General features: G+C 46.3%; 1 protein-coding gene across 1 annotated transcript in view; it reads right to left on the bottom strand.

Moving 5' to 3' along the window:
• Positions 1-16460, bottom strand: part of LOC142487170 (dynein axonemal heavy chain 5-like) — a 426040-nt gene extending 409580 nt beyond the window's left edge. Inside the window, exons 1-3 of the mRNA XM_075585972.1 lie at positions 16164-16460; positions 10860-11023; positions 1252-1352 (exon numbers count right to left, since the gene is read on the bottom strand). Coding sequence (XP_075442087.1) covers positions 1252-1352; positions 10860-11007 — 249 coding nt within the window. The 5' untranslated portion in view covers positions 11008-11023; positions 16164-16460. The remainder of the gene's footprint in view (positions 1-1251; positions 1353-10859; positions 11024-16163) is intronic.
• Positions 16461-20945: the final 4485 nt, after the last annotated feature.

The raw sequence follows: 20945 nt of genomic DNA, 5'->3' as shown, positions 1-20945 counted from the left end.
TCTCTGACGCTAAAAGGTGTCGTATGGAATAGCACCTCCTAATATATATTGACCAGTGTCTAAAGTAGGAAGGGACCTCTCCTTTCACAGGAATGCTTCCCTTCATTCTTGCCCTTCTCCTGTTTGACCCTCTCACATGGAGAAGGACATGCAGAATTATGATGAGACCGTTGTGGGAGGAACCAAACAGGCCATGGGGGGGGAGAAACCTGCAGATTTACAAGCAGTCCATTTTCAAAGAGAATACAAATGTGACATATTTGCTTCACGGATTGATTACATTTGTTTGTTTAAAACCGCAAGTACATTAGTATATATTTTTTTATAACTTTTCTTTCTGTGTGTAAGCTAATTGAGGCTGCCCAGCTAAGCTCATGAAAAATGATAAACGTTATTTAACAGCCAACATGTTGTTAAAAGGTTATGCAGGTTTGTTGCATTGTTTTTATTGTTTACACTTACGGACCATATTTACCAGGCGGTGCTATGCCATAAGATTTCTTCTGGTGGTGGAAGACCCCTATTAGCCGGGCCGGCTTGATGGCGGTGCCATCGGTGTGACTACACCTCGCCCTGCTCTTGGAGAGGCCCCGCGCTCTCCCCCGGCCCAACTGCCGTAAGCACAGTTTAAATGTTGCGCTGGTTAAATTAAGCAACACAACATTTAAACTGTGTCGGAGTTAAACTTATCGGAGTTGGGCTGAGGGAGAGTGTGGGGCCTCCTACTGCCACGTGAAGTCATATGACGACATGCCACCTTGACGACGCAACGTCACATGACGTTGTCACATGACGTGAGGGCAGACAGGAGGCCCTGCGCTTCACATGACATCATCATGACTCTAGAGGAGGTAAGAAGCCCTGCACGCACACAGTGCACAAGGCCCCGCCATTCTCCCAGCTGTCCCTGATTGCCTATCCATTTGTTCTTTTCTTTTGGAGAGGCTTATGTTGTGCTCAGCTAAAAAGCGGCCATTGCTAAGGCCCGCCCACCGGAAGTACTCTGCCTATCCATTTGAATGGGCTATATGTGTCATCCAGCATTTGAAGGTGTCTTATGGAATAGCACCGATTGGAAAATATGAGTAATAGTTTAGTATTTCACTTATTTATTGGACAATATACTGTAGACAACTACATTATGCAAGAAACAGATATTATGGTTTTTCAGTAAGTCTTCAAAGACCTGCAAAATGTTGGCCAGGCCGGTTCTTAAGCAACAGGCAGAGGTGTGAATAATTGGCTACTCACCGGAATCACGTTACTGGGAGATGACACCGTAGTGGCAGATTCTGGTACTAAGCTTGTTCTTTTTGCTACACCTCCTCGCCTCCGACCCTTGCCTTCTGCATCTAGCACAACAAATGAAATACTAATGGGCATTGTTCAGCTGAAAGGTCTTGAAGTGCCATCAGAAACCTGCATAACTTTAAAGAGCTTTATCAATCCATTGTTGTGCTTGTGGAATATACAGTACTTACCGGGATCTTTACACGAGGGTAATTTTAAGAGATCAACTGGTGCAAAGAGAATGATTTGTCAATGAATTAAGGTTTTGTTATTCAACTTTGCTGTGTGTGCATCAGTTCACAATTTGAGTGTCAACATAATTTAGGAAAGAGTAAAACAATGTACATATTATAATAGGAGGTATCAAATGTGGTATCCCGGTTTCATTTTCCCTTTTCATTAACATCAAAAATCTCTGCCCGGTATAGCGCAGCAAAAATAAAAATATGATCATATTTGTCTTAAGATAGTGCCAGTCACCAACACTGATCCCATTTATTCTAGCGCCATCAGTTCTGTTGTGCCATTGCTCCTAGAACTAGCTGCCCCTTAAAAATTTATCCTACCACATACTACTTCAGATCTGAAAACACCCTACAGTATGTGGTCAAAAGTAATTTACATTTATGAATGATTTTCATGCTCCACTAGCATAAACATTCAACTGACTTGGGCCATTTAGAAAAATGTTTAATTTCCAATGTTAAAGAACAATAACAATGTAATTAACGCGCACTTCACATTATATAGAAGCTTGGCTACAGAGACATAATAACTATTATGGTTGTTACATACAAAGATGTTATTGATCAGCTGATATTAAACATTCCCACTGGGCACAATCATTGCTGACAGATTAAACGAAAAGGCAAAAAACAACTAATGTTTGAACCTATTGAGTTTACAGCTTTCTGTTAAGCAAAAAAAAGCTCATTAATGTATTTAGCTAAAGTTGTGTAAATTATCTAAGATTGAGCCACCTGTGCTGAAGCAGGATAATCTGAAAACCTGTAAAACATACAGGACACCTGCAAGCTCATATTGAACCCCCAAAATAACCACAACATATATATAAGCATATAAGTGTCACAGAGGAGTGCTACTGAGCATGGCAATATATATTTAAAACCAGAGACAGAACATAAAACACAGACAGAGCTCAGTGCACATCCAGTGAAATTTATACACGGTACAGTGCCTAAATATATATGTAAAGATATCTATTAAATAAAATGGTCTTTTAGTTTAACATTTTGGCCAAAGTGTTGTAAGCCCCTGAGCCACTACACGGCAGACCACATCTCAAGGGTCCCTAACACTAATATAAATTCTTAATAATCTGTGCATTACCAGGAAGAATGATTTATAATAAATCTGTCAAAGATTTATTGACAGATTTATTATAAATCATTCTTCCTGGTATTGCACAGGTTATTAAGAATCTATATTAGTGTAGGGACCCTTGAAACGTGGTCTGCCGTGCAGTGGCTCAGGGGCTTACAACAATTTGGCCAAAATGTTAAACTAAAAGACCATTTTATTTAATAGATATTTATACATATATATTTAGGCACTGTACCGTGTATAAGTTTCACTGGATATGCACTGAGCTCTGTCTGTGTTTCATGTTCTGTCTCTGGTTTTAAATAATCTGAAAACCTGACCTGTTGGTGGCCCTTGAGGACTGGAGTTGGCCACCCCTGCTCTAAACAATAAAAATATCTTCTAGGTGCACTCCAGAAAACAGTAATGGCCCCAATGTTTTAGCTCTCATTTAGGTCTAATTATATCACAAACGTGACTACAAACCCGACATCAAACTTAAATACCCCTTAGTGAGCACACCAAAACAAACATGGAGATAACAGCATTGGAGGCTAAGTATAAATCGTTGCGACGGACCTGCTCTAATTAAAATTAAGTATGGACAGTGGCATGTTTCATAGGGTAAATGTAGCTGATTTACACCTTATAAAAAACAAATGTAAAAAAATTAAGAAATGCATGTATTTTTAAATAATTAGAAAATTGTCAGCACATGCTTTGTTGGTTTTTATCATCTTTATCTAATGTCTTTGTTTCCTAATAAGCCTGTTTGTCAGTCTAAAAAAAAGGGTGCATTGTTTTCTTTGTTTTGCCTATTGTATATCTGAACAGTAATGATGAAGCGGTTATTATTCAGAGAAATAAACATAAGTAGCTGATATGCTTGAATTGAGTGGACCCGGAGAAAAAAGTCACTAAGTGTTAATCTGTCTAAGGAAGTGGTTTTATACAGTACAAAGTTGTTACGTTTCTTTTTAACCTGCTAAGTAAGGCTTGTTTTATAGTTGGCGCTGGTGCGGGCGCATGCCCAACGTTGCTCATGCACGTGGCGCGCGCATTTAATTTATATAGCTGTAAGTGGTGGGTTGGTTGTGTATAAAAAAAAAAACATTTAAAGAGTATTGTGGTTTTTAAAACTTCAAATGATTCAAATAGTTGTAATTTTAATGGACACCTAGGAGCAAACCGATGCGCAATTCAGCTAGTTTTTCTCAATGTGTATTGCAGCCTTACTGTGATTGGCTAAAGAGCGTGATGTGCAGCAGCGCAGAAAGAAACTTTTCAGGTCTTTCCCCCGATCTGCCAGCTCAACACTCGCTGCCGTGCGCGCGCGTGGCCGAAGTGTAGAACGTCAGGCCTGGACACAGCCAATTCTAATTGATGCGGGCGCGCACGTTAGCGCACGGACGCGCACGCGCGTGCACTATATTACACGCCTAAGACTGGCCCTGTAAGCATCAATGAATGCAAGTTACCTCTTGTGCCCTGTGTGTGTGTCAATGGGTGATTTCAGGGAGTGGTTAAAGAGAAGTCCGCAGACGCATGTTATACAAAGATGTCTAAAGCTAAGGCCCCAGTGCCTCCGCTGCACGCGCGCCCGTGAGGATGGCGGCGCGTGCAGCCGATTCCCCGGTCTGCAGTGAACTGCAGGAAGAGAGACCGGGGGGAGGGGGCGTAGCGGGGGAGTGACGGGGGCGCAGCCATGACGTCACCCGGCAGGTTCGCCCTCATTGGCTGAACCGCCGGGGGGCGTGGCCTAGCACTCCGTCACGAGTCCTGCTCTCAATTCTATTGAGAGCAGGAGCAACTCTCACCCCAGCTCTGCGGCCCCCCCTCGCAGCGGGCCCGGCGCCATTGAGGGGAGGGCTCTAGTACGTGCAGCGTCCGCCACCGCGGGCACTGCAGTAGCCAGCGGGGACCAGGCCTAATGTTCTGCTTGGTCACTTGGTTTCTTGACTTGGCATAGATAGTAGCCCCTGTGAGGTAAGCTTATAACCTTGAGCACCCTGCTATTATTTCATTTTTGGATGGTTTATTCCATGTTTGAGTGTGCAGAGTGGCTTTGTTCATACTTTTTCTGAGGATGCCACTTTAAGGCCTGGGTCCCGCTGCAAGGGCGCGTCACTCCCCAGACCTGAGTTCCTCCTGAGCCAGCCTCAGTCCCTCCTGGCTGCAAGGCTCGCTGCGCACTGTGATGCGTCAGCCAGCAGGGGATACACAAGGATCGTGATCCCAAGCGGCGACGCGTCACGTGGCCTCGCAGTGAGCCAATGAGGAGGGGAGCTGTCTGGAGCTACGGGAGGGAAGTCTGTGCAGCCGTCCATGGATCCCCCCCCTTCCTCTGGTGCCCATTTCGCAGGCTGCCCCTGCTCCGGGAGGGGGGGTGGGGAGGGCTCTGGGAGTGAGGGAGTGCGAGGGGCTCCGGGAGTGAGAGAGCAACCGACGGGGGGGGGGGGGGGGACAGCACGAGAGCTCTCTGCTCAAAGCACGCCCCTCTCCCCCCCCCCCCTCCCCCCGCTCCAGCTCCCTACAGACCACAGGCAGCAGTCAATTGCCTCTCAGCGTGCCGCCTGCATGCAGTGCGGGCGCGCTGACTGAGGCAGCGGGGCCTCAGTCTAAGAGTGTTACTGACTCACTGTCTGTCTGTTAGACTTCTCATGATATTTTCCATATTTTGATGAAGGATCACCGCCCTATCCTTTTAATGGTGGCTCTCTGTGCTTCTTGCACCTGCACTGATTTTTTTTGTTGTTGTTCCTTTGTGAAATTGGTTGCATCTATAATCATGTTTAATACTCTTATCCTACATGCATAGCTAACTCCCGGTATAGTTAAATGTCAGTTCCTTGTCCCCACTGTAAAGTGCTGCTTATATTTTGCATAATAACTAGAGAAAATACATATTCATAATAATAGTTCACATGAAGGAGGCTAATCTGGTATCAGTATCCTTGTTCTGACACTCATGCTGGTGTATAGATCAGAAACACATTACACAACAAGGCTTCCCCATGTCCTCAGGCTCTCAGCTTTTGGGTTCAGTTTGAGGGATGTCTTGTTTCTGTGGTTGATCTGCATGTGGCTGAGATTACAGTATGTGCATATATTTTAGTTGCCTTGGAAACTAAAAGGGTTTATATAGCTCAGTCCTAATCGAACACACATTAAAGCATTAATCAGTTCATTTTTAAAAGCCACAAGATATTTTGTAAGTAATTTAACAGTATAACAAACCCCTTTTGCTGGTGAATAAATTATTCTCAGTCCCATCATACTGTATGTGCACACAAATCTTTACACAGGGTTTTAATCATTTATTGTCTTTCAATTCAATTATTTTGACAAAACAGTGAAACAAATCCTTAAAATAACACATTAAAAAATATAATGAAGACTACAGTGCAAGTAAAGTCACATTTCAGAAACGGGTATCACATTGTCCTAGCTCTCAACACGATGTGCTCAGGAAATGTTATCAGAAAGACTAAATGGAACCATTGCATCTACATATCATGTCAAAAAGTACCTTAAACAATACCCAAAACCTCCATTGATTTCCGTTTCTTGAATCTGGAACTAACTTCCTCAGTAATATTGACCCAGTTTTATGAATGGGAGACTAATAAATACTGTAACTTGTGAGACTTTTCTTTGCAAAGTTATATGGGAGCTGTCAATGTATGTACAGTATGTCTTTATTTATATAGCGCCATTAGTGTACATAGCACTTCACATTAGTACTACACGTGACAATCATATAAATAACAAATAATACAAAAATGTATTTATTATTTTAAAATGCATGAATGAGAACTTATATCAAGACAATTGCATGAGAATAAAGTTTTAAGGATTTGAATTCATATGGAACAAAGAAAGTTGAATTCTAGTGAGGCTTTTGATATATACCAGATTTTGGGGTTTGGCTTAAATATAGACTTTCAAGGCCTTGCCGGAAATCAGGCTTGGCAGTAGTTTGAAATTTTAGACACGAGGCAGGAAGTGAGCAGAGTTAGTGATCTATTAACTACCAGTTACATTCAGCAAGTCGCTCTCTTGCCCCTGGACTCTCTTCAACGACACACACTCACTGCAAGTACTATCTAAGCCACATGCGAGTGAGTAAGTAGTCCATTGATCTATGAATTAACATCAGAAGCACATGTATCATGTTTTTTATTTGTAAGTAACTTTGCAAGAATAAATTGACTTTGTCTACTGGAAAACCATCTTCTGAAGTTTTCGAATCTTTCTGAATAAGAAATAATAATAAGGATTATTATTATTTAACAATCACTTTTTCCCAATCTTCCCTGATTTGGATATTTGTTATTACTTCTACAATGCTTAATATTTAGCCATGCATTAACCTCCCTAAGCTTCAAGTGCCTCCTTTGGGTAGATAGCGCATGGCACTGGCAGTATTTCTGAAAATAGTAACTTGGAGGTCTGCAGTGCAACTCAAAGTCAGTACTGACACAACATCGCCAAATGTCCTATATGGATTGTGACTGTTCCAAATTTGCAGAGAATATCCTAATTTATGCTAGCCAAGACTGTCCTAAATCTAGAGGCGTCTTATAATTATTTCAGCCTTGGATTTAAGTGGACAAGTTGAGTTAATTGGTACAAATCCTAAAAAAAAAAGTTGCTTAGTGATCGATAAAAAAAAATTACCGGCCACCACTGTAATATTGCCAACCAGGTAGTAATTGATATTGCGTTTCATCAGTAATTACAAATGTCCCTTTTTTTCTTGTCTTAAAGCTGGTAACCCAATACAGAAATAGCTTTCTTCTTGGGAGGCATTGTGCAGGCAACCTGCCACGTCTGGCAATATTTAGCAGTCATCAGTTGTTAGTTTGGCACAAGATAGTTGCATTCATATAGGTTACTATTCCTTTGGAGCATGTTCTTTTGTGTACAAGTTGTCTTTAGAACCCTGTGAGTTCTCAAGTTGACCATAGCAGCATTTCAATCAGCACATACAGCCATCTAACTTTGCATGTCTGCTGAAATGTGGCAGGTAACTAACAATGTGCCTTGTCTCTTATTGTTTGCTACGGTTAGGAAAGATAAACAAACAGTGGTTGCTCTGCTCACTCTGAGAGACTCCTGCATATTTGAAGACAATAAATGATAACACACGTCCAACAGAAACAGTTTACACAGCATAAGATATGGGTGACATATTTAGATAAAACAGTGTTAACTTCATCTGATAACCTTAAACTTGTAAATATAACAGACTAGAACAGGGTGTACATGTGTAACCCTCTGCCTGACTTCTAGGGAGATTACATCGGTGTGTTATGTATGGCTACTCGGCATGGTTTACCTTCACTCAGGGGCTGAATTCAGGTGACTGGGCAATGAGGTAGGAAAGTTGTAGAATAATTATGGTGCCAATAACTTTTGTAGAACAATTTTCATTTATTCGTGTCCCCAAGCACATTTTTGACAAAGTTGTACTATATTTCATTACATACATGAATATGGTTCATCCTTTAGTGCCCACATTTAACACTTAAATGGAGGTATATTTACTTCCTTTTCACATTTACTTAGTTGCTCTTCATAAATGTGGGACCCGCCCCCTCCCCCCACCCCCCACATTGCTTCGGAATATCATCTGTATGAATCCGATTCCAATAGGCCCCTACGGAAGTGCCAGTGGGTCTTACTCACGTGACCCAAAACTTTTGGCCAGTTTGGGAACTGCCATTTCCATATAGACTGATGAGAACCCTCTTTCCTGAGGCCCTCTGTGGTGTGCCATGTTCCCTTTCCTATAATATTAAGGACTGCATTCCTTCTTTTAGGGATCCTTACTTAAAGGGTACTGGCCCCATCTACAACATAATAAACATGGGGGGGTGATCTGGTCTGTACTATTACTTTATAAATGTAGCCCCCTGTAAACAGCACAGGCTATACCTATCTCCCTTCTACTGTGGTAAGCACTGTTAAGATCAGGCACCAGTAATCATCATGGGTTTTCCCCTTTCATAGCCCTGCCCTGAGTGGTAGATGCAGGCCTGGACTCTGCTGCAGGCGTGAGCAAGAGGGGAGGTTCTGCTGACATCACGAGGGGCGGGGCTAGCTCTATATTTAGCAGCCAACTCCTGTAAGTGACGAGTCTGCCGTGGGACTGTCTGAGTTGTGAGTCCTGCGGATCGGTCCAAGGAGTTGGAGGAGACCGCGGTCTCACCTGCGCAGCCGTGCAGGAGCAGAGAGAGGAGTGGAGAGACTCAGCCACTTTGAGTAGAGCTGATAGCATTATAGACCTGGTGGACCAATGCCCCTCACCCCCCTGCCTGGGGTGATGGGGAGAATCCAATCCCCACCACGAGGATAACCTCGGAGGTGGGCCGCGGGGTATTGAAGCCCCAGCCCAGACCATCCTGTCGGAGGAGAGACTTGGAGGGAAGGAGAGGAGGAATTATCTGTGTGGGAGGAGAGCGGAGTAATTAGCAAGGCTTTGCTGTTGTTGCGGCTGCTGGACGCCACTACATTGGGGAGTTGCTGATCTGCCAATAAAGAGACTATCCTTTGTACCAAAGACTGTGTGTGAGTTGGAAGCTATTACCCTGGAACCGAAGGGGTTCTTCTATACAGGTCCTGTCCCATATTCCTGGGAGTATAGAAGATGGAGGCGCTGCACCACTAAGAGATCATGGAGGCTACCACCCCAGAAGCCCGGTCCTGGCTCCCCAATAACATCGCAGGAAGCTCAGGCCCTCCTGTTCCTCACAGGTATGCACCACCACAATGCATGTAATCTGCCCTCATGCACCCTAGACACCACCGTAGAGTCTGCGGGGGGGGGGGGGGGAGCAGGGTTGCATAAACATTACTTATCTACTCTCCCCACGGCTCCTTTCCTTTTGCAGAAGTAGGTACAGTTTGTCAAAACAAACACTAGCGATCCGTTTACAGAGAAGCCGTATACTTGTTCCCTGCAGCAGGCAAAGAAAGTTTACACTTTCCTCTATGCTTTCACTCCACATGAAGAAATGATATAGACACCAGGCACATACTTTCATCCCAAGTTCTAATAAATGTACTTTCCCCTGTCTCATCCACCATAGATCATCTCAAAGGTACACCCCATTAATAATCTGCCTTCTTGAATATCCTGTTATACTTGTAAACTATACCTCCATATTACACTTTGACACTGTATAAAAGGTATGGTTTGCTCTTGGTGATGGCTTGATGATGAGGTACAGATTGCCCTATAGCAGGGGGGCGTGAGATTGTCTGCGGGGGGCGTGGGGGAAGCGGCGAAGGCCTCTGTAAACTGCACTTACCTTGGCTCATACTGCTTCTGGAGATGTGTCGTTATGGCAACGCGACGTCATGAAGCCCTGACACCGGAGCGAGCCGAGGTAAGACGGGGGGTGCGCAGAGAGGGGGATGGCCAGCAGGGGGGCGCAGGGGAAAAAGATTGCGCTAGCCTGCCCTATAGCATTGTCCTTTGTCACCTGTGTTCTTCGATGGGTTGATAAATTGTGAATGTTTTTTTTATTAAAGATGTATTTATATTCTCAATATCCTTTAAAGAAGCCTATCTGACACACTCTTAACATCCACCTCCCTTCCCCCTCCCCACACCATATTTGCACCATCTGTGCGGCTTGACCAAACCATGCTATTGAACACCCTCTAATACCAGCACCCCCAAATCATAATGGGTTCAGCTGCTGTGCGTGTGTATCATACTCCATCCTGAGATAAACCCCATCCCTCAATGAGCAGCCACTTTTCCTTTTGTGTCAACATTGCCCCCTACACCCTCTACATTGTGAACACTGATGAGTAGGGCCCTCATTCCCTGCTGTATCTGGTTGCGGTTGCTTGTCCTTATTTGTACTGTATTTGTATGTCATTTTGTTTCTGTAATTGATGTCACTCTGTACCCACATAGTACCGCGCTGCGGAATATGTTACCACTTTACAAATAAACGATAATAATAATACTGTGGTAATAATAATATTCTCATTTTGGTTCCAGGTGTTTCAGTGAACCTGTTAGGACACATTGGTCATTACTCGCGTTCTTGGCAATGTGATATTTCTAATACGGACAACAGATACTGCAGGTTTCCATAAGTCTTTAAATAAAAAAGATCTGTTTTGCCCTATACCCTCCTAATTACCACTAGTGATTAAGAAACGAGAATGCATTAAACATACATATAATACAATGACAAAGCAATTGACTGTCAGTCATGTCTTACCTTTATTGATGGAGATCAGTGGTGGGGAGATGGACTGATCAGGGTCACCTTTTGATGTAGTATTTGGAGAATCTACTTCAGTTTCCTCCTCTGCTATAGGAGGAGAAAGGTCCTCTCCATCCATATCGGCTCTCCCACTCTCATCCATTGGGTGTGGACAGGGTCTAGATGAAGATTAATATATACTGTACATAATGCTTCCACTGCAGCAAGGGATTCTGGGAAATGACATGCAAATAAGCACACAGTGCCACCTTTTTGCTTCAAAACCATATGACATGGTCCCCTATAAGCTCATTCTTGAGCACAGCCAGGGTTAAGATGCATAGCCAGCAAACCCACTCACAGACAGCTGTTTCGACCTTAATGGGTCTCATCAGTGTGAGGTTGGTTACACTGGTTTGCAAAATGAGGCATGGGATAGGTTTCAGCATACTTAGTTAAGTAAAAAAATATATAGGAAGTCCGCAGCACTCTCAATAGAAAAATGTTAATTGAGAAAAGACCTGGTGGTCTGAAACGTACATTGCTCTGGAGCATGTTGATTGCCTGATGATTTATTGATATTAAATGACAATATATGTTTACGAGGGTCCTGTAAGACACTGTTTTGCAATGTAGTGCAGGGCTCTCTTTTCACAGTGAAGTATGGGGCATGTTTATTAGAAATAATATTTTCCAGGAAATTTCAACAAGCATATGCTTTCTCTTAATATCTTTATTATCCTGTTAACCCTTCAGATGCCAGATGCAACTGAAATGCGATGAGCTGGCACTGAAGATATAAAAATTTTGAAAATGAATGACGTGTATTAATTAATACACATGGGTCAACCTCAAATTTCATCATGGCCGCCTTACACACACTACAGTATTTACTCTCAGTAATGTCAACAGTATTTAGGGTTGCCAGGTGTCCGGTTTTCACCCGGATAGGCCGGTAATTCCGTTGCCTGTCCGGTATAAAATCGGAGGTAATACCAGAAATACTCCATATGTGTCCGGTATTACCATTATTGCGGCGGCGGAGGGCAGCACAAGGGCAGCGCGACGGCAGGCAGTGCTGAGACTGGAGGCGGGGGTGGACGGTGGCCGGGCAGGAGAACTCGTGAGCGTCTGTGAAGCCTGTCCCTAATTGGAGGAGCGGAGAGCCAATCAGAGGACAGCAGGGGTGGAGCCCACACCCCGGCGGCCCAGAGAAGTCTGTGTCCTTCCTGGAAATAGGGTAAGGACACAATTTGGGAGGCAGGGTGAGATGGTGAAAGGATGGGGGGGGGGCAGGGTGAGATGGTGAGAGGATGGGAGGACCAGGGTGAGATGGTGAGAGGATGGGGGGGGGCAGGGTGAGAGGATGGGAGGACCAGGGTGAGATGGTGAGAGGATGGGGGGGGGCAGGGTGAGATGGTGAGAGGATGGGAGGACCAGGGTAAGATGGTGAGAGGATGGGGGGGGGCAGGGTGAGATGGTGAGAGGATGGGGGGGCCAGGGTGAGATGGTGAGAGGATGGGAGGGCCAGGGTGAGATGGTGAGAGGATGGGGGGGGGCAGGGTGAGATGGTGAGAGGATGGGAGGGCCAGGGTGAGATGGTGAGAGGATGGGGGGGGCAGGGTGAGATGGTGAGAGGATGGGGGGAGGGGCAGGGTGAGATGGTGAGAGGATGGGGGGGCAGGGTGAGAGGATGGGGGGGGTGAGATGGTGAAAGGATGGGGGGGGCAGGGTGAGAGGATGGGGGGTGAGATGGTGAAAGGATGGGGGGGCAGGGTTAGATGGTGAGAGGATGGTGGGGGGCCAGGGTGGGATGGTGAGAGGATGGGGGGGGGCAGGGTGAGATGGTGAGAGGATGGTGGGGGGCAGGGTGAGATAGTGAGAGTATGGGGGGCAGGGTGAGATGGTGAGAGGATGGGGGGGCAGGGTGAGAGGATGGTGGGGCAGGGTGAGATGGTGAGAGGATGGGGGGGGGGCAAGGTGAGATGGTGAGAGGATGGGGGACCAGGGTGAGATGGTGAGAGGATGGTGGGGGGCCAGGGTGAGATGGTGAGAGGATGGGGGGGCAGGGTGAGATGGTGAGAGGATGGTGGGGGGCCAGGGTGAGATGGTGAGAGGATGATGGGGGGCCAGGGTGAGATGGTGAGAGGATGGTGGGGGGCCAGGGTGAGATGGTGAGAGGATGGGGGGCAGGGTGAGATGGTGAGAGGATGGGGGGGCAGGGTGAGATGGTGAGAGGATGGGGGGGCCAAGGTGAGATGGTGAGAGGATGGGAGGGCCAGTGTGAGATGTGAGAGGATGGGGGGCAGGGTGAGATGGTGAGAGGATGGGGGGACCAGGGTGAGAGGATGGGGGGCAGGGTGAGATGATGATGGGGGGCCAGTGTGAGATGGTGAGAGGATGGGGGGCCAGGGTGAGATGATGATGTGGGGGCCAATGTGAGATGGTGAGAGGATGGGGGGGCAGGGTGGTATGGTGAGAGGATGGGGGGGCAGGGTGAGATGGTGAGAGGATGGGGGGGCAGGGTGATATGGTGAGAGGATGGGGGGGCAGGGTGAGATGGTGAGGATGGGGGGGTCAGGGTGAGATGATGATGGGGGGGCAGGGTGAGAGGATGGGGGGGGCCAGGGTGAGATGATGGGGGGCCAGGGTGAGATGATGGGGGCAGTGTGAGTTTGATGGGGGGGGCAGGGTGAGAGGATGGGGGGGCAAGGGTGAGATGATGATGGGGGGCCAGTGTGAGATGGTGAGAAGATGGGGGGCAGGGTGAGATGGTGAGAGGATGGGGGGGCAGGGTGAGATGGTGAGAGGATGGGGGGGGCCAGGGTGAGATGATGATGGGGGGGCCAGGTTGAGATGATGGGGGGCAGTGTGAGAATTTGATGGGGGGCAGGGTGATATGATAATGATAATGGGGTGGGGGATAAGATGGTGATGGGGGCCTGCCTGGGGAGATGAGATCATGATGATGGGGGTATATTTAAAATGTATTTAGGGGAGGTGGGGGTATTTTTTAAATGTATTTGGGGGAGGTGGGGGTATTTTTTATATATGTTTGGGGGGGGGGGTGGATGTCCAGTATCTTTGGACAAGCCACCTGTCAACCCTAACAGTATTACTCTACAGAAGTAGCACTCCCGCCCTTTTATTTGACATGAATTGTGTGATTTTGGCTAGAGATGGTAGAATGTGATGAAATTCGATTTGCGTTGGGGGGGGGGGGGGAAGTAAATCGGAAAATTAAACCAATCTAAAATATGTAAAAAAAAGTTCTGAATACATTTGCAGATATTCTCCAATTTTTTAATATTGGCTTCATTTTATTCAACTTTTTTCTCAATTGTAGAATTATTTTACATTTGGAATATTTGATAACTGTTGCATTTTCAATACCTCTAAAAAAAATTAACAAACTTAGCTGCGTTTTTTTTTCAAACGCTAATAAATGTGTAGCTATTTGGAAATGGAAATACCCTCCCAAAATGTTTTGGGAACAGTTACCCATCTCTAGTTCTGGATAGCAGAGGTCCTGCTTCCACATCACCTGGGAACTTCTGCTTTAAGAGAGATGTGGAATGGTGCAAAAAGTGGGCACCTGACATCAGAAACAAACCAGGAAATGAAATAAAGCTTGTCACAGTGAGGCTGCCCCATTTATTGGCTCATCTTCAATGTAACCGGGGACATTTTGGAATAAGAAAACGGCATTTGTTTCCCCCTTCAACTGGAGGCTTCCCAGTTAAAAACAAACAAACAAAAAAGTCAGTTCTGCTCCGGGGGCACACAGGGAGAGGCACAATGAAGAAAGAAATACCCCCAAAATTGGAAGGTATAACAACTCCAAAAAGATTTTCCAAAAAACAGGATGAAAGTGCAAACCCTTCCAAAAGCTGTAAGACAGTACACAAAATCCAAGCAATTCCATGAATTACTAAACATTTCATTCATCGAAAATAACACCAATAATCACTGCCAGAGAACAGCAGTCGTTATACACAACTGAAAACCTATACAATCGTGTCTGTCACAGAAAGCAGGACGGTACTGTCGACATCATAGTTCTCATTTTACTTGCCCTAATGGCTCCTTAAAAATGACTTAAGCCTTTTTAATCTCACAAATAGCAAAACATGTTGGGCTACAAGAGAGGTTCTGACACAATACTACTGTGACAATTCATTGACAAGTTGCAACGTTAGAAAGAAACGTGACAATGACAATGTGTGAGAGTGTGTGAGAGAGAGTGTGAGAGAGAGTGTGTGAGAGAGTGTGTGAGAGAGAGTGTGTGAGAGAGAGTGTGTGAGAGAGAGTGTGTGAGAGAGAGTGTGTGTGAGAGAGAGTGTGTGTGAGAGAGTGTGTGAGAGAGTGAGTGTGAGAGAGAGTGAGAGAGAGAGTGTGAGAGAGAGTGTGTAGGAGTGTGAGAGAGAGTGAGAGAGAGTGTGAGTGAACAGACACCAACCCACAGTAAATCATAGTCACCCACCCACGTGTCAGTCACCCACCCACCCACCCGTCAGTCAATCACCCAAGTGTCACCCACGTAAGAAAGAAACATGACAATGACATAACCAGCTATTATGTTAATGCACTAAACATAAACACAAGTTCACTAAAGGGTGTTACTTAACCCTTTGAGTGCCCCAAGATGTCATCACTTGGGAACTGACACTCCGGGAAACCCCACGAAGTAGTGACTACAACCTCCTCTAAGGGTCTTTGTTTTCCCTGCTTTGATCGCGTTCTGCGTTCCCATAGAGCCCAGGAATCCATATGCCTTGTAGTGAAATGAAGGAAGACTAATTCTCATCTATTTTCCCAGAAAATGGCCACTGCGGTCACGTGGCCGCACTGTGACGGAGGGGCCGTGGCACACAGGCACCACGACTTCCCCTGCCCCCGGCACTCAAAGGGTTAAGAGGGTGTTCATTCATGCTGTAGCTTAGCACCCTTTAATAAAGTTTGAGTGGTGGGCCCGTCATTATTCTTAGTATTATTTGGTTATCACTTATTTATTACAGTGCGACTACAACACTGATCTGGGTTTTATAAAAACACTCTTTACAAAGTTCCTACTGGAACAAAACGCGTCAGAGTTGCGCTTGCACACGTATACCTCAGTTTTTGTTTATTGCATTCGTTTTTTCATCAAGTTGCGTTTTGGTATTCTAATACTAATCAGTTAGCAGTGCACTTCCCTCCTACCATTTTTACACATCTTTACATTATGGTAAAGTACATTTGTTACTGATTTTGCATATGTACAGCACCCTCACCCCAAAAATCCTTTCGGCGCTCCTGAATATTTGTAATCAAACATACCTTTTAGTAAATAGGGTGAGATCCTGCCCTGGGACAGGGGACGTGCACAGGGTTACCGCTGCTGCTCTCGCCCTCTTGAATCAGTGTGTGGCTGTTTTGTGTCCCCAGCTTTGGCTCTTCCCTTGCTGTCCCGTTCTCTTTAGTATTTACATGATGCCATAGCAACCGCTGTAATCTGATCTCGCCTCCATTGTTAGATCTCCTTTTGATTTTCTGTAATCCAGGGGAAAGCTCTCTCTATGAACCTGTCGCATGCATCACCGCGGCTCTACCTGTCAGAGGGATCGCAGATCATTCTATTGTGCTTATTTGTGTGGCTAGGAAGTTAAAGGTGGGCTTCATACAATGCATTTGTGGTCAGCTTCTCTTGTGTCGCTATGGCCTGAGTCTACAAAGCTGCTCTGTTGCTATGGTACAAAGTGAGTGGAATTGTACACTGACTCAGAGGGGGTATGGTTATTTATCTGTATCCCAGCAATGAAGCTTCTTCACCCAACTGCAATCACCCGAGGGCTGCAAGAACAATGTGCATACCTGCTTTTAAACCTTTCAAATAGGTTGCAAACAGCAACAATGACATGTTTCTTTGGGCCGAATCAGCTTTTTTTTTGCACTGAGTTTTTAAGGGTTATTCATCAGGATCTCCAAACTGCACAATCGAGGCAAAAAAAAAAACCATGACAGCACCACATTTACTAAAGCAGTATATCACTTTCAGTAGGTTTACTTGCTGTGATAAATGGTTCTGATTTTGCACTACTTTTGCAGCCTGGAGATTGTGAGCAGAGCCTATCTCCTGTGCTGAGTGTGTGTGTAAACGTGACAGTAACCAAAGTTAACATCCTGTGAAGTCTTACCGCATAGGCTAATAACGTAACGTCAAGTCATGCTCTCGGAAACAGCATTGCGCAAACTATGACGGCCGCCGGTAATAATGACACGCAAAAGAGGCATGCACCCTAACAGCGCATATCCACTAAAGTCTGTCATGGTTAATGCAGGGACTCTCTCCTCCCCAAATTTCAGGGTGTAAGGCAAGGGTGCGCAAACTTTTCCCCCTGCTCACACCCCCCTCCTTACCGTGTCTCCGTCGTTCTGACGGCACAACGTCACGAGACACGGTGGCGTCATTTCACACCATGTTGCCATGGCGAAGCGTCGCCAGAAGCTTTCGGAGCCAAGGTAAGGGAAGTTAGCCTTTGCCGCTCCCCCGGCATTTAATTTAAATGCCTTCGGGAAGAGCGCGGGGCCTCTGTAACCGCAGCTCCCCCCCCCCCCCAGTTTGCGCACCCCTTGCCTAAAGCATACTTAACATGACATCAAGCCTAGGCTAATGAGATATACGGTTTGGGAAACACGGTGGCAAACAAATTATTTATTATTCTATGAACACTGGAGTTTGTAGTGCAGCAAATAGGTTAAAATGAGAACAGTTTCCTTTTACTTTAATTTAGAAATCATGTCTGTGGAGCTGGCAGCGGCAGCCAATGAATGCCAACGTCGTAAGCAACATAGGGAATAAAAGGTAGGAAACATCCTTGTGTTGGTGCACTCCAGAGTATTTTAGAACACTTACCTTTTATTATACCCAACATAAAGAAAGGGGAATATATAGAAGGTTAAATCAACCAGGAAAGACAATAATATCCTATAAAGAGGCTCATAACAGCGGGATGGAACATCGCCGCCGATGTTTAGCTGCAGGCGGACCACTCTGCCGCTGAAGCCTCCGCCGCCAGCCGCTTCTAGAGAAGATGCGTTCAAGGGTAGGGGGTTAGGGTAAAGGGTTAACTTAAGGGGTTTTAGGGCAAGAGGTTAAGGTTTCTAGGGTAGGGGTAGCATTAGTATTTGGGAGGTTTAGGGTAAGGCCCGTAATATAGTGGGCGCGCGCACCTATGCGAACACTCGTGCATGTGACGCACACTTTTTGTGTGTACAGTCCGTGCTGCTGTGAGCGACAGGGGGCAGGTATACACTTCAGGGAGCCTCACTTTGAACAACACATACACACACATACATACATGTAGTGCACTTTCTCCCACCCTCAGGGAGATAAGGCGTCTACGGTGTATGTGGTGCTTTACCTGTGGCTCACCGGAGGCCTGGACCTCCGCCGCTGGGAGCCTGGGGTGTACCTGATTCGATAGGTGACAGCGCCACCGCCTGCGCAGGATCCTAACTAGATGGGATAACCCCGCACAGGAACAAACAATAATAGCACACAAAATATAACGATAACCTATACTTATGAACATGTAGATATTCAGCAATAATGAAGATAGTAACGCTACTGGTTACAGCTACCCCTTCGCCACGCAGGGCCTTTCCCACCACCGTGTAACCCACACCATGTCCACAGTACCTGACGGGGCCCTCGGGCACCCAAACACCCTTGGTGTCCACAAGTATACAGCCCCCACCCCTTATGTGTGGTCAGCGCTGCCACTATGGTGTGTGCTTGTGGTTGGTGCACTTAAAGATTTAGGTACCTGCCGGGTGCTCCAGCACCCGAGCCCGTCGATTGGAAGACAGAGAGGATCCGCCGATCCAGCAATGTCATCGCGACGAGTCCGCCTCCGCGTGGGGTGGTATCCCGCTGGAGTGTCCCACACAACGACAGTCTTTACTCCTTGCAGGGTGGTCTGGTCCCAGATCACAATTGTCAGGGCCGCCCAGCTTGCAGCTGTGTCCCTAACTTACCAAATAGCTAATGGGGAAGGGTCCGTACCTAAGGGCCTGTCCATGTAGCAGCCACAATCTTATTGTACGAGTCGGGGCCAAGTGGGGGGGGGGGGAAATGCCTTGGGCAGAGGGTCACAGACCCCTGCACTTACCTCCTACCCTGTCCTTGTCCCAGCACCGACTGGCGTGGCTCACAGCGCGCCAAAAGTATCTATTTGCAGAGCAGGGGAATCAAGAAGCCCTATTGGCTGTATTGCAGCAGGTGACATGGCAGCCCCAGAGGCTGCTGGGTAATGTAGTTCCCCATGCGGAGCTTATTATAATGGCCGCTGTTAGATGGCTGTACTGCGCATGCACGACACACAATGGCGGCAAACTGAGCACTCGGGCTGCCGCAGAGCCTCCGGAGCACTCCCTGCACATCTGGCAACCTGCCCACTAGCCCGACACCTCCCAAAGACACGCGCGCCCCCGCCGTCTGCACCGGCGCACCCCGCAACTGGCCGCAACTCTCCCGACCGCAGCGGAGGTGAGCGGCAGGGAGAGGAAGGGAATAAAGCCCAGAGGGGTCTGGCTACATACATATACACACACACAATCACTGTTTGGCAGAAGTTTGTATTCACAGCACCCAACGTGTTACTATCTATTGAAGTAATTAGATCTCTGCCGCATTTGCTGGAGACGCAGTGTGTATATATATATATATATATATATATTGTGACAAACGGCTTACTCCGGGGCTCCGTCGTTTGTCCGGGACTGTTTAGAACACGGTCTTTTAGGGTAGGTTAAATGATGAGGCGTCACGTACTGTTCCTTTAAACAGGCTATGCCTGGTTTATTCAGTCCCAGGCACTGAGACTGCCACAGTGCATACAACAGAAAACAGATCAAAACAAAAGCTGCTCACCTGAGCGATAACTTAACTTAGATATCCCTGACTCAGGGTTGGAAGTGGCTTTTCCACTTCCAACATCAAAACACGGTACTTTTGCAGTCTTATACAAATGAACAGAAAGATTGAACCTGTTTGGGGAAGAGGCTTCTCCCCTCTGTAGTTCAGCAGCCTTCCAGCCTCCTGGCTCTTGTGGGGAGACCAGAGCAAAGAGAAAATCAGTCTTTCATACCTGATTCCTAATTAGCATGACAGGAGACAGAAATCAGGCAGCAGACAAACTCTGGTCTGGATCTCTCATCCCTCAGTTCCAGCGCTTGCCAAACTGTGGGATGGAGTGTATGTATTATAAGGCTGCACTCCCAGGCCAAACAGGATAGAAACTGTCTAGTATCCTGGGAGCCCTATATACGGAATTTATTACCATCCCCTGGTTTCTGTCACATATCCTCCCCCCCAGCTCAGACCTCGAGGGATGAGCGACCATGGATATTAGGGAGTGCATCCTTGACAACCCGTCAGCATTGCCATGTTTGTGCCCTGACCTGTGTTCCACAGAAAATTTAAAGGGTTGTAGGCTTAGGAACCACCTGGTCACTCTAGCATTCTTTTCCCTGTTTTGACACATCCAGGTAAGGGGTGCATGATCTGTGACCAACCGGAATTTTCTCCCCAACAGGTAGTATTTGAGCGTCTCTACAGCCCACTTTATTGCGAGACACTCTTTCTCTACTATGGAGTAATTTTTCTCCTGGGGATTTAGTTTCCTACTTAAATAAAGGATGGGGTGCTCCTCACCTTGAGACTCCTGGGAGAGTACCGCCCCCAGCCCTACCTCAGATGCGTCGGTTTGGACTACGAACTCTTTGGAGAAGTCAGGTGTGACCAACACTGGTTGGGCACAGAGAGCTTCTTTCAGGCTTCTAAAGGCCTGTTCGGTTTCGGGGGACCACTTTACCATTAGCGGTCCTCTTGCTTTTGTGAGGTCAGTTAGTGGGGTTGCCTTAGTTGCAAAATTGGGAATAAACCTTCTATAGTACCCAATTAACCCCAAAAAGGTCCTTACTTGTTTTTTTGTAACTGGCCTTGGCCAATTTTGTATCGCCTCAACTTTGAGTGTTTGGGGTTTGAGTAAACCTCTGCCAATAGAATATCCCAGATACTTGGCCTCCTCCAGACCAATAGTGCATTTAGCGGGGTTA

The sequence above is a fragment of the Ascaphus truei genome, chromosome 2 (assembly GCF_040206685.1).
Source record: "Ascaphus truei isolate aAscTru1 chromosome 2, aAscTru1.hap1, whole genome shotgun sequence".
Classification (NCBI taxonomy): domain Eukaryota; kingdom Metazoa; phylum Chordata; class Amphibia; order Anura; family Ascaphidae; genus Ascaphus; species Ascaphus truei.
Note: the sequence above shows the minus strand (reverse complement) of the source record. Positions and strands in the feature narration are given on the sequence as shown.